Genomic DNA, 14,398 nt, shown 5'->3' with positions numbered 1-14,398 from the left:
ACAAAGAACGCTTGAATTTATTTACCAATTATGCAGAAATTGTAACCCATTCACAATCCATTCTGCTCTGTATAACATTCATTTAAACTTAATATCTTAACTAATGTCTACACAGCATTTCTTACTCCTATTCTTGTTGATATGCGGTCACAGTTTTTTTTTTTTTTTAAATAATCAGATTTTTAAAATTCATTGTCTTCTGTCTCCAAAGAAACAGCTCGGGTTTATTACAACTGATTGACAATACTTACATTTTAACCTTTATTTATATATGCAGACATTATTTTCTTTTAAAAATATTTTCTATCAACTTACAAATGCTTTTGATTATTTGCTAGCCTCATTAAAAAAATTCCACATTATTTTCAAAATTATTTGCTTACACACAGTGAAATAATCAACAAGAAAATATCTTTGAAAGCATTTGTCATTTGATTAAATAAGCACTTCACTAGATAGTAAAAGTGTCCTAGACTCTCAAGTCTATGAAAACAAAGAGAGTCAGCCCTCTGTACCCATCGGTTCCACATCTCAGGGTTCAGCCACCTTGGATCAAAAATAGTTGGCAAATAATGGATGGTTGCATCAGTGCTGAACATATACAGATTTTTTTTCTTGTCATTATTCCCTAACCAATACAGTATAACAAGTTTGTACATAGCATTTACATTGTATTACATATTATAAGTAATTTAGAGATGATTTAAAGTATATGAAAGGATTTACAAAGGTTAAATGCAAATATGGCACAATTTTATATAAGGGACTTGAGGATCCTTGGATTTTTGTATCCAAGTGGAGTCCTGGAACCAATCCCCCATGGATACTGCAGGACAAGTGTATATGAAAATCAGGTAACATATAAAACACGGTGTCTCTTAGAAAGCACCTGTTCAAGCACTCCACAGACAGAAATGTGATTTTCAAAGGGTACTCAACAAAACAGACTTCTCCTTATCTAAAAGGGTAAGCTAATAAGATTTTACTTATTAGTAACCTAAGAGGATTTATAACAGAATTCAATTGAGAAACTACATAAAGTAAGACATGTCAATGAGAAATCTATAAAATAAGATTTTAGACACTGCAAAAAGTAAAAGTAGAAATGATCTCAGGATATGAGAGAGCAGTTCACATCACCACATATAGCCCACCTACATGGAAACTAGTGGAGAAAATCTATGCAGTTTTTGTTTTTCTTGGTATTAGAATTGTTGCTATACTCAGGAGATAATTTGACGAATTGGTCACAGACTGTGATGTCTTTCATACTAATAATTTAAGGCTCAGTTTTTGACTCTACTTTTCATATGGCCATTTCAATCTATAAGTTCTTCTCATTTTAAAAAATGGATTCAACAAATTCCCTCTTGACCATTAAAGAGTCAAGTGTTTTCACCCAGGCTAGACATATTAACTTAAGCCATAATTGAGGCTTATGTTATGCTAGATGAGTTCCTCAGGGTAGACCCATGACACTGCAATTGACAGACCTCCTACTGAGTAATGTCAGTGGACCAGGTTTCTATTTATCTATAGATATTTCAGGATTGCAATATTGCTTAAACATTACTGCCCCAAAGCAAACAAGGAATAGATTATTTTCAAAGCTCATCAATTAATAATCCTTAAGGAATAGGAGAAAAAAATCCCTATCACACAAATTATTGCTGTGTTGCTATATTATTTATATAGCAACTTTTGATAAAAATCAACGAAGTAATTTAATAAAGATGACACACACCACATAAAAGACTATATCTATTCTATGTCTTTATGTAATTACAAACAAAAAGGATGTAATCTTTTTTCTCTTTTCACTTACAACATTATCAATTTATGTATATAGTGGTTAAAAGTAATAGTGGTCTGAAGGTGAAGAACTGGTGTTCAAAATCTGGGGTCCACCACTTATTATCTACCTAACATTGGACAAGTTTCTTAATTTTTCTATGGCTTAGTTATGTTATCTGAAAATGGGACTAATAACAATTATGGTGGTTATACCTATACCTTATTGTTGTGATGATTAAATGACATAATGTCCGTAAAGTAGACATGACAAGATTTGTATGTTGCTTCAAAATTCAGGTATATAAGCCAACTAAGGAATTACTAAATTTCAGTTTCCTAGAATAGGAGATTCTGGTGAACATTTGGAAGGAATAAGAAAACTGAACTACTGCCAACCATCAACATTAAATAGAAAATTAGTTATAGAACAAGGAATAGAGCTCTATTTATTAAACGGTATTTAGAAGATTTGGAGCCTGAATCAGAGTACTCAAGATCCCTGATTACTTTTCCATTCTTATACAGAGATTCTTTTATTAAATTACTCGGTAAGTGATCACCTCAACATGAAACCTTGACCATATAGGAATGCTGCAAATCAAGGCCAAATCCCAAGTTATCGACTTGTGAAAACGGAACAGCTTGAAGCCCTGAGTATTACAATAGCAAACTTGATTAAATTATTCCCTAGGTGTAGGAGCTAGACAGCCACTGATTGTCCCTCCACATGTCCACTGTTTTAATTCTTCTCAACAAGCTTGCTTTGACCAAATCACATGCTATCTAATTCATACTAATTTTCCACAAGGTCTTCTCTACATCTGTTGTATATTACTTTCATTATCCTAATTAGCTATTAATACGCTTTTCTTACAATATATAAAATGTACATGCACTCTTGCAAAAACTGTATTTGACAGATATTCACACTTATTTAACTTTAACAGCTCCACCTAAGGACAAAAGCTGTAATATCAAAAATGTCTTAAAGTGATTAATTAAATATTTGGGAGTAAAAAAGTAGATTTGTTTACATTTTAAAATTTGGATGGGCATGTGCTATCTATATTAAAAATAATGAAGATTCCATGCCACATTTTTATGGACAATTACATAAAATAGGGTGCCCACAAGCATACAAATTAGCACATGCCTGAAATTACATAACGTCTGTCTTCTTGCTTGACTTTCATGGAAATCTGTATTTCTGGCCAACTTGAGAGCTGAGCAACAGGCCCATGTACTCCTGTTAATTTGGTGGGGCAAAAAAATTTATAAGATATCATTAAATAAAAAATAATGTCAGGAATAAATATTTGAAGATATCTATTCATGGGTCTACTGTGTCCAAGGAGGCTCTAGGGATACAAAACTGAAAGTCGGTACCTGTCACAATCTATGTTCCACAAATCCACATGGACAGTGTGGGGCATGAATATTCTGATAGAGGCATGTCGAAATACAGAAGAAGTAGGGCCACCTAATCTACACATAAAAGGGGCTGGGGAGGCTCTTACATAGGAAGATTTTAAGCAAGGAATATGACTAGATTTTGGAAATACCTCTCTGGTGCTAATGCAGGGCTCGGGAAAGAAAAGCTGAGACCAAGACATAGGTTGGTACCTGAACCATCACCATCTTGTATAATTGCAGTCCCTTTATCTAGTAAGCTTGGCTCAAGTGGTAGAGAACAGTCAGACATCTAGCACTACAATTTCCTGAGAAAAGACAGCACCCTCAAGACAAATGCCCTAACCATTATACCAACAGAACATTCTCAGATTTTTCTTACAGAATTTTTTAAATAGCACCAAGAACATAGCATCCATAAATTTGTTAAATATTTATTAAGTTTCTGCCTTACGTAATGGATTGTGCTAGCTCTAAGAATACAAATATGCAAAAGATAATATCCTGCCTCAAAGACCTTGCAATCTAACAAAGAATTCACATATGTTATAATAATCAATTCACTTCTAGAATACCATAATATTAAAACAGTGATATAGTTTGCTCGCACTTAGATTTTCAGCAGAAATGTCTGCATATATGAATCAGTCCATAGTGTGCTATTGTTAAAAAATTTCTTCTTTGGAGTAAATGACATTTCATTAAACTATGTGCATGTATCATTCAACAATATAAGCAAATGAAATAAAAAAATACAAAAAAATATATTTACTAATCAAATACACATTTGTTCTCCTGAACCTACTATGGAAAAAAGATGAGTTTTAGAAGTCACCTATTTTGTCATTTTACATAACAAAATAAACCCGTATTTCAGAAATCTAAAATTCAGAAATTTGAGAAATCAAAGAAAGAAAAGAATTAACTAATCTACCCAGGTAGATTGATGTCATGATTTTAATAAAACACGCGAAGGCCACTGAATTCACTGGCTCTCAGAATATCTCTGGGGACAGGCATTTTTCGTTCAGCAACTAAGCCAGTATTTCTAGCTTTATTGGAAATGCAGACAAACAGGAAATCTTATTGTTTCCTTTTGTTATCCCAATGTAGCATCCTTCTTCTCTTCTGAAATATCAGTGGATATTTTGATGCAGAGATCCATCAAGTTCAACCAAGAGATATCATCTGTCAAAATTTCAAGGGAAGTTTCACTACCATGGCTGCTCTAACATGTCTAAAAACTGCTTCAAGTTACAGTTTGGGTTTCCCTAAATCAAAACTGCTTCAAAATTATCCCTTGTCCTAAGAAATCTCTAAAATTTGATGAAGTTGTATATTTAAAGCAAAAACAAAGACTTTCATATAGTTACATAAATGGGGAAACATCTTTTCATAGAGGAAAAAGCAATGTCTAATAGAAGATGATTTCAATAGATAAAACACTAAAAGATATAAATGAAATTAACCATTTCCTTTATATTACAGAAATATCATTCTAACTCATTAGCAAAATCTAATAATTGTATGGCTCTGGTGGCAAAAATTAAAGCTTGGCATAATTATAATCAACTAAAATACAAAGGTTTTTTTAAAGCAAAAAAAAAAAAAAAAAAAGACAATTTCTTCCTTCTTTCTTATTTTATGAGGAACAAATTTTGACCAGTCAAGCAAAGTAATCCTGTGTGATACTCTTTTAATTATGATTAGACTTAAGAAAGCTGATTCCCCTACTAACCAGATAAATGAAAACATAGCCTCAGAAAAATAACATGCCAGAACAAAAATCTACATGCCAGTGATATAGATCCTTATTAGACTATTAAAAATGCACCTCTAGTCCAAGAAGATCTAGCATAAAACTAAAGAATTGTGATTAAAAGAGAATACTTTTTTAAAATATATGTTTTATATAAACTTAAGATCTGGAGTCTTTTTGACAGCCGAATTCCCCGCCATCAAAGAACTCAATGGATTTTGTAAGTAAATTTAAAGGCTTTCGTTTGCATAAGGTAATCAAAGAATTGTCAGCAAAAATAAAAGCAAAATTCAATCTTTTCCTCACTTTTAGGTCTCCAAGGACTCTTCTGTTTTATAATATCTATGCCATCTTTGCAGCTTGATCCCTTTAATAGTCAATTCCAACAATTTGCTGATTGTACTGGGATCTCCAATTCAAATTTCTTTCCTGGTCCCTCACCGTCTTGGTGTACCCCCTCCCCTCCTTAGCCTGCTTCAACTTCACAACCAAAAATATAACCATTCCTTTGTACATTCCCTCCCACTGCATGCTCCTTGCTTGCTTCACTCTCTTGACTAAACCACAACCCTGGTTAATTGTAACTCTTCATCTACTCCTGCAAGATTGAACATGACTGGGAAAAAAACACAAGCGCACAGGCTACACTCAGTTTATGACAATAAGTGCAAGTGGTCCCAAACACCATCTGACAACCATCCTCTATTTTGTTACTCTCACATTCTCCTAGAAGACTATCTCACATCTTCCCAAACTCCAAATGCCACTTCCTCCATCCCTACTCTAGTTGATGAGTTTGCTTCTTAGTTCACTGAGATTATTAAAGCAATCAGACAAGAACTTCCATAGTCCCCATCACCACATCTACCCAGTATCTGCAAGCACATACTCAGATGAATCATGCACATGCCTATCTAGAACCAGCCCTCTCACTTGTACATTTAATCCTTCCCTTTTTGCCTTCAAGAATTTAGCCCCAGCTCTTCTCCCCTGTCACATATATCCCAAGTTTTTCACTCTATTGCAGCATGCCTATCAGCATAAAAACATGCTAATGCTTCTCCTGTCTTAAAAGACAAAAACCCAGAAAACTCTTCACTCCAGTTCAGCTACTGACCCCCAGCTCCATTTCTTTGGTCACCTTTGGGGCAAAACTTTTTGAAAGAATAACCTATAACGCTTCCGATTCCTTTCCTTCTCCCCTCCCGCCACTAATGTCTGAAATGCTTTTGCCACCACCACCAACAGCCTCTGCATTATAAATCCAATGTTGAGTTTTCAGCCCTCATCTTATTCGATCAAGCTGCAGTATAGAAAACATCATCATGCTTTCCCCTTTTTTCACTTCAGTTCCAGGATGCCACACACTGTTGATTTTCTTCCTTTCTCACTGATTGGAATCTTCTTATCTCCTCTGTGGGCCTCTTTTCGCCAACCTCTTCATGTTGTAGCGGCCCAGAGTACAGACGGTGGCCTTCTTCTGATCTCAGCCATCTTAATACGGCTTTAAATACCATCCATATGCCAAAGATATATTAAGTTACCTTTCCTGTTCTCTGCCTATCCTCAACTCAAGATGAGTATGTACAAAGGCTTAGTTGATATTTACATTTAAGATAGGTCTCTCTGGCTAAGCAGGCCCATGACTGAACTCTAGAATTTTCCACTCAAAAGGTGTTCTCCTGCAATATTGTCTCAATTGATGAAAACTACATTTCCAAGTGGCTCAGGCTAAAGACCCTGGAGTCATCACAGATCCTCTTTCTCAGATGCCAGACATCCAGTCTCTCAGCAAATTGTAAATTGGATGTCAGCAAATTGACTTCAACTACTTCTTACCATATCCACTGCCACCACTTTTGTTGGAACCATCTCTCACCTGTGTTACCACAGTAGCCTCTCCTCCATGTGTTGACTCTTGATCTCCTACTCTATTCACAACACAGCAGCTAGAGTGTTCCTTTGTATACGTATGTTAGATCATGTGACTTCTCTGCCAAATGCTGTTATAGATCCCCCTTTCTCTCAGAGAAAAAGCCACAGGTTCTATATAATCTCTCCTTCCACCATTCTTCCCTTTGCTTACATTTCTAGCCATCCTTGCCTCCCCATTGTTCTTTAAAATAACCAGGTACATTCTTGAGGCCTTTTGACTCAGCTTTCCTCGCTGAAATACTCTTCTCCTGAACCAGTTGTTCTCAAAGTATAGGTCCTCTGGGAACTTTGCAGAAATGCACATTATCAGCCCTTACTGCAGACCTACTAAATCAGGGATTCTAGATGCGGGCCAGCAATTTGTGTTTTCAGAAGCCCTACAGGTGTTGTTGCTATTGCACCCTAAAACTAAGAACAACTGCCCTAGATATCTACATGGGTAACTTCCTCACTTCCTTCACGTCTTTGCTCAGATGTCACTTTCTGAATGAAGCCTACTCTGAGTATCCTATTTAAAATTCTCCATTTCACTCCTTCTGCAGCACTGCACATTTCTGTACTCTGCCCTCCTTTTTCCTTTATCACCCGTATCTTCCAAAATACTATAAAATGTATATTTTTATCATATTATTTTTTGTCTCACCCCAGTAGACTATAAGCTCCATGAGGGTAGTGATCTTTTTATGTCTTATTCACTGGTATATACAGAATTTGACACAATGTGGGTACTCAATAAATACCTATCAAATTAATTGAGTGAATGGCCAGTAGGGACATCTACACAAGTAAAGCATGTCCAACCAACACACAGGCAGGGAGTCCTCTGACAAGCGGGGGTAGTGGGCCCCAGTACATAATTAACAAGTGTCACTTCATTTCATTGTAAGGAATGCAGAGATAAAATAGATACATATGTTAACACTCCCACTCCTGGTACCATGGTACCAGATGTGTTTTATGGAACACAGGAACAACCCAGGCATCCCAACTGCTATGCGTCTTCTTTTCTAGTATTAGGAAGATGGAAGAATTCAGGTTGCTGTCTTATGCTTTCAGACTGTAGAAACTTAAGAGTGTCAATGTTTCCTAATGCCTTGAGCTATTACCCTGGTGGAGGTGGGAAAGTACACTTATTACATTCCTATACCTTCTTAAGTAACAGCTACGGCTCCTTGACAGAACTCAAGTTCAGGGTAGCTGCAACTGTGGTTCTTATCTTCTGTGTGTGTTTGTTACAAAGGAGAGGGTTGGAGTAACTTTTTGCCTTTCTATATACGAGTTTTAGAAGTGTTCCAAACACAAGCAAGGTAACTTAGGAAGAGAAAAAGATACTGAAGGAAACGAGCATTTCTTAAAAAGTCTCTGCCATGTACAATCCCAGCAGTAAGTGCTATCATTTAATATTTGCAATATGGTACAAAGGCAATGGCTGAATCCTGCGACCATCAAAACCATGGTAACACTACAAATATACATGCAACAAAACACTTACCTCTGCTAATCATTTCTGCTACAAATTTACTCCGAAAAAGCTGTACAATTTTGATGATCCCTTATTTATAGGAACGATGCCAAGAAACACAGGACTAAATAAACCAGATCACTTTTAGAAATTTAACGCAATGTGTTTCTTTATGAACATCTAATGTTGGCCCTTTTATTGCCTTTAAAATGATCTCAATATTTGTCTCTAAAATTGATTGACGTAAGTAAAACGACATCTATGAAGCATGAAAAAAAGAACCTCTTTAATTCCTACCATATAAATGATGGTTACATTAATATTCTATACTTTTGGCTCTGAACTATCTAATAGCTTTATTCTAGTACAACAATAAAAACTGTTAAGGGAAATAAGGAAATAGCATGGGGATTATTGCTCTTAGCATTTAATAACGTATTGGAGTCTTGATGCTTGCTTGCATTTGCTTGGAATAAGTATCTAAGGGAAAATTAAGCCCTAAGCTGAAGCTACTATTTGAAATCCCAGAAAGGGCTCCTGGGAATAGTTTGGCTTTTTGTGACAATAGATTTTCTGATGAAGTACACGGTTCCCTAATGAAAAAGACCTGGCACAGCTTCATATGATAAAATTTGACCAATGTGAGGAGTGCGATGATCAGTTTGGAAATGAGTGTTTTAATAAAAGAAACATGAAATCGGCTGTGCTTTGGCAGGACATACCCCAAACCATCATGAGAGCTGTCGTCCTGGCCCACAGATGATCCCCACCATGCTACAACTGTGCGAGTTCCCACTGACATCACTGACAAAGCTGGCATGGAAACAAAGACATAATCCAAAAGCAGTCATGTTGGATTCTGCTTCATTGGAGTCGTATGAAAAACAAACTAACTTCCCCGCCTCCCCTGACCCACCCCCAAAAACGTACCACGGAATAGATTTGAGGCTCAGTTGAGCTACTGAAGATGTATATTTCTAGGCAAGTAGATAAACAGGGATAGGAGAAATGAAATTTTAGAAAGGAAAAGGCAAGTGTTTTCAAATGATGAGGTCAAATGTGATAAATGTGAAAAGGGATGATACAATAAGAGGACTCTGAATTACTTGGGTTGAGATTGTCTAATACTTTAACTGGAGCAACAGGTCATAGTTCAGGAGGGGTAACAGTTGCTTTTATCTACATTTTATAAAAAGATACCAATACAATAAGTTGCTATCAACAACGTTGAAGTTCACATATTCATTAATAAAAAATAGCTTACATTACCCGCATAAATGCTCGATGTGTTCTACAGTTAGCTACTCTGCTGGACACTTGTATGCTTCCTGTAATCACGTCAGAAGTTCCATTAGAAGAAAAATAGAATCTTGGTGGAGACTCTGCCTTTCTGTTCACATCCAAACTCATGTTATAAAACAAAACTGCAAAAATATAGAGAATTGCAATTAATCTAATTACTGAAATACATCTATTGTTATTTTTGAAGTGATAATAGTCAAAGTTATATAGACTACTGGAAATAATATCTGGAATTCTCTTTATTAAACAGCTTTTTAAAGACTAACCTGAAATATAAAAGAGGGAACAATTAAAAATACAAATTTTAAAAATTGTTTTTATAAAGATTTATGAACTTTATGTTTCTATTAACAACATTAAAATCTTTAGTTATTTGCTTAATCTTTATATAAACATTTCAAAAATATAAAAATTGTTGCTAATAAAAGTCTTGCATAATGTTTCAGATTCCTTTTTTTCTCAGAACATTGACAAAGGAAGTACAGACACAGCACTTTGCTCAAATGTCACTTGGAATAATTCTATCTTATATGGTTATATGACTAATTTTATATATGACTTTTTTATATTTTAGATTTGTTTCTGATTTGAAGGCTTTTTTTTTTCTACATGAAGTGAACACATGATTAAGTCAAATCTATATATATGGTTTTCTTAAAAATGTCATCTTTCCAGTCTTATGCCCTGATTATCTGTCCTTCCTCTATGTTATTGGCTTCTAGTTTGACCTTCCAGTGTTAATTTGTGCAATTTTTAAAAAATTCTCTCAATAAATATTCTAGCGGTTTGGCAGGGTTTATTTCAAATCTGAAATAGTAAATATTCATCTGCTCATGAAGATCTCCAAATTTGTAAAAAAAAAAAAAAAAAGAAAAGGAAAAAAGAAAAAATTTAAAAGCAAACAAAAACTTCCAAGCCAGATCTTACCAAGAAAGTGAGAACCATTTCATGAATCTAAATGGGTTCTTTGCCATGCAAGCTAAATCTAATAGTCTGCTGAGGTGTCACTCATTACATAAAGGCAATAATTCATAAGTGGTAGTTTAAAGAATTTATGTAATTCTTGACCTGTTCACTTAGGAGTAACTTACACTTCTAGAAGAATTTTACCTACGTATTTCAAGGAAACATAAGCGTAAAATTTATATTACTCTTTATACATTTCAAATAAATCAATCATCTTTTTAGTTGGAAAATAATGAAGTCCAAGCCAATTGGATTTCAAAATTATAATAACTGAGATTCAATACCTCAGAGAAATAGCACTGCAATTGAAATAGCTGTCTACAAGTTCATTGCCCTGAGTTCAGAAAAAAAGTAAATGAAAAAGGTGAAAAAAACTAATCCACTATTAGTAAGAGTCAAAATGTCCTGGTTTTATTAAACATGCTTGCCATGTGAATTATTTCTCCTGGGAGTCATTTTATGATAATTATAAGGTATGTTTCTCTAATAATGTGATGATTATTTATGTGTTTCATATGTTTGTCTTCAACTATTTTTAAAAATATCTGGTCACAATGGAATTGTTAGTAGAGGAAGCACTGGTTTTACGTAAAAGGAAAGAGCCTCATCTACTCAATGTGTGTCTTTCAGATTATCCATCAGCTTGTCTGTGTTAATGTGTAATTTACTCTGTGGTCAGGCTCTCAAATTGCCATTTTCCAATCAGTAACTAGATGAAGGCTTGCCCACCCTCTTATTACTGTAGCTCTGGCCATGACTTTTCCAGGACACTATTAAAAATGAGTCTGATATAAAGTAGAGATACCAGGCTCATTGTGTACCTTTCAGGTACAGGCTCATTGTGTACCTAATGCATACTAAGACCTCTATTACATATCCATGGTATTATTTAATAAGTATGTGGGCCCTTCACGATGTTTAGATAACAGCAGCCTGCAGGGTCATGAATACAATAAATTCTTGACAGGTCCTAATAGGGGATCATAAACGTTGTGAATTATTAATCTCTAAATGATATGCCCAGATATGCTCTTCTCCTACCACAGGCTTGTTTCACTAGTAGTTATTCTTATATTAGCCTAAATAAAACATAATTAGGAACATTAATCTGCTAGCAAAAATACTTATAAAGTCACATATACATGATTTGGGATTCCCCACCACAATTGTGGATGAGCTATATCAATGATACTTTCTCCAGAGCAGATAATTGAGAGTTGTCTATACATAGGGAAATAGGTACGGTTCTTAGGAGCTTGTAGTCGCAGTAAATTATTAACAGGCGTATTATTTATAGAAATCAGAAGCAAGTCTAGCTTCTTCAATTTTTTTAGTATTTATTTTTATGGTTATTATTTTTTGGAGACAGGGTCTTATTCCATTGCCCAGGCTGGAATGCAGTGGTGTGATGACAGCTCACTGTAGCCTGGACCTCCTGGGCTCAAGTCTCAGCCTCCTCAAGTGCTGGGATTATAGACATGAGCTACCATGCCTGGCTTTCTTCAGTTATTGACATTGGATAAAATGTCAATTTTATCCAATGTCAAGAAGAAAGAGATTTCACAGGTTAAGCTCAGTTCGTTTACCTTAAACTAATATAGCAAGTGATACTATGTCCTTTGCTTCTCATAATCTCTAAACAACTACAGCCTTCTAATGTGCCCGACTCATTGGTTAGAACAACGCAAGAATCCAGAAGATGGAGAGGAAAAGTACGCATCAGGTAGCTTCTCTCCCCTGCTCTAAAGAAGATCTCCATGGTGAAAACCAGGGAGGGCTCCAAGCAGGATTGTGGGATTAATGAATTAACCACACCCCATCAAGCATTAATATTGTAAGGCATACCCACCAATGTAACCTGGAACTTCCTTGCCCTTATATGAGAAACAAAGTGTTAGATCCATGCACACAGAAGGCCATCCATTTTCAACACAGTCAAATTTCGTTCTATTTACTGACTCAGGGTGGCTTAAAGAAGCTTCAACAATTACTACAGGTCTTGTCCTGAGAAGGAAATAAAATTAGCAATGTTAATTGCAGAATTATTTTTCCTTAAGAAGATTAAGTGCATTTGTTTTTTCAGTTTACATTGACCAAGTAATTTCATGAGTCTTATTGTGTGTGTACATACTAATTACATTTCTGTGTACAGGGCAAAATAACTTTTTATTTAAATGTCTAAAAATTTTGACTTTGATGATTTAATTATATCTCTGTAAAGTGAAAAAAATACCCTAAAATTCAATAATTAAACTTCGAAATACCAAAAGAGCATCATAAGGTCACTACCACTGCTGATTTTAAACACTGCCTCCCATCATTTTACAATTAAACCAAATTGCCATTAAGCAGTGAAATATATCAATCTTACCTTAGCAACACAGCAGAATCAGACCGAAAAGCACCAACTGCTACATCTGGAGGATAAAAAACAACACAGATTAATGATCATCATTAGTCAAAGAGAAATTACTTTTCAGCCATAAATACTTAACTACGTATCACCTTTGACTACCTAAAAACACTATTTATAGAAAATTAGAGAATATATGCTAACATCTTATGATTCATTCGACTTTTCTCTGAATCTATTCATGTACAACATTCATCCCACTATAATATATCATAAACTTTATGACAAAAACAAGTTTACTAAAACAAAATTCAATTTTTGGACTAGAAACATTCACCCAAATTTCTTTTCTAAATAAAAATTTTCTTTCCTTTCCTCATCATATATTTGATTTTCATGAGTGCTTTCATTTTTTCAAAAACACAGACTATAACATTGAGTAACTAGCACTGTTAAGCTGAGGAATTACTTGATCATTTTAGGAATGAATTAAGGAGAACTTTAAAAATGAAGAAAAAAATTATCAGTAAGATGAAGTCTTTCATACCAGTTTTATGTACTTCACTATAAAGCAGTATCTATAATAGAGCTTATTCCAATTTATAAATTATGATAAACTAATTACTCACCTACATAACCATTATTATCTGCATCAATTTGTCCTGATATAGACTGTCCAAACATACTTAACGATTTGCTGATCTGAAGTCCTTCAATTCTCTGAAAAGTAGGAAAGTTGAGTGGGGAGTAGTTTTTGAATACTAATATACCAGAGAAGCAATGATTTAGCTAAATAATGAGCTTTCCCAGGCATGCCTTGGCACATCTACTAACAAAGCTGCATTTGAGTTAAATCAAATACTTCCAAGGGTGCAAAATTTTTCCAGCTTGAAATGAACAGGTGACATTTGTGACTAAAAAAATTTACTTTGTGAGCAAAGGGAAAATTATGCTGTATAGATTTTCTGAAATAGTCCTGACTCCCTCTCAAGTCTTTTTAGAGATGGGGGTCTCACTATGGCACCTGGGCTGGCCTTGAACTCCTGGGTTCAAGCAGTCTTCCCAGCTCAGCCTCCTGAGTAGCTGAGATTATTGGTGTGTACCACCATGTCTGGCCTCCTTAGGTCTCTTCAGGCTCTCTATTTACTTCCTTGCCCAACATGAATAACTAAATAAGAATTTGTAAAACAAGATGTCTATAATCACTTAGTGGAGCCTATGACTGAGGCTTTTGATAAAAGCTGACTTTTTAGCAAGAACAACCCTAGCCAGATATGTACTTTCTATTCCACATATCTAATTTCATGTTCACATACAGGTTTATAAATATTAAGCTGATATTCATACTAAGAAAATTAGTATTTTTTCACTAGACAAATACATTTCTTTTATGTCAATTACAGAGAACCATTTGCTT

At 34.9% G+C, this 14,398-nt stretch overlaps 1 protein-coding gene across 1 annotated transcript in view; it reads right to left on the bottom strand.

Moving 5' to 3' along the window:
• ITGA4 (integrin subunit alpha 4) overlaps positions 1-14,398 on the bottom strand; it is an 80,251-nt gene that overhangs the window by 29,221 nt on the left and 36,632 nt on the right. Inside the window, exons 12-15 of the mRNA XM_054479296.2 lie at positions 13,611-13,701; positions 13,000-13,045; positions 12,478-12,632; positions 9,630-9,784 (exon numbers count right to left, since the gene is read on the bottom strand). Of these exons, the coding sequence (XP_054335271.1) occupies positions 9,630-9,784; positions 12,478-12,632; positions 13,000-13,045; positions 13,611-13,701 (447 nt within the window). The remainder of the gene's footprint in view (positions 1-9,629; positions 9,785-12,477; positions 12,633-12,999; positions 13,046-13,610; positions 13,702-14,398) is intronic.

This window comes from Pongo pygmaeus, chromosome 11 (assembly GCF_028885625.2).
Source record: "Pongo pygmaeus isolate AG05252 chromosome 11, NHGRI_mPonPyg2-v2.0_pri, whole genome shotgun sequence".
Lineage (NCBI taxonomy): Eukaryota > Metazoa > Chordata > Mammalia > Primates > Hominidae > Pongo > Pongo pygmaeus.
The sequence above is the reverse complement of the archived record's forward strand: the minus strand, read 5'-3'. Positions and strand labels throughout refer to the sequence as shown.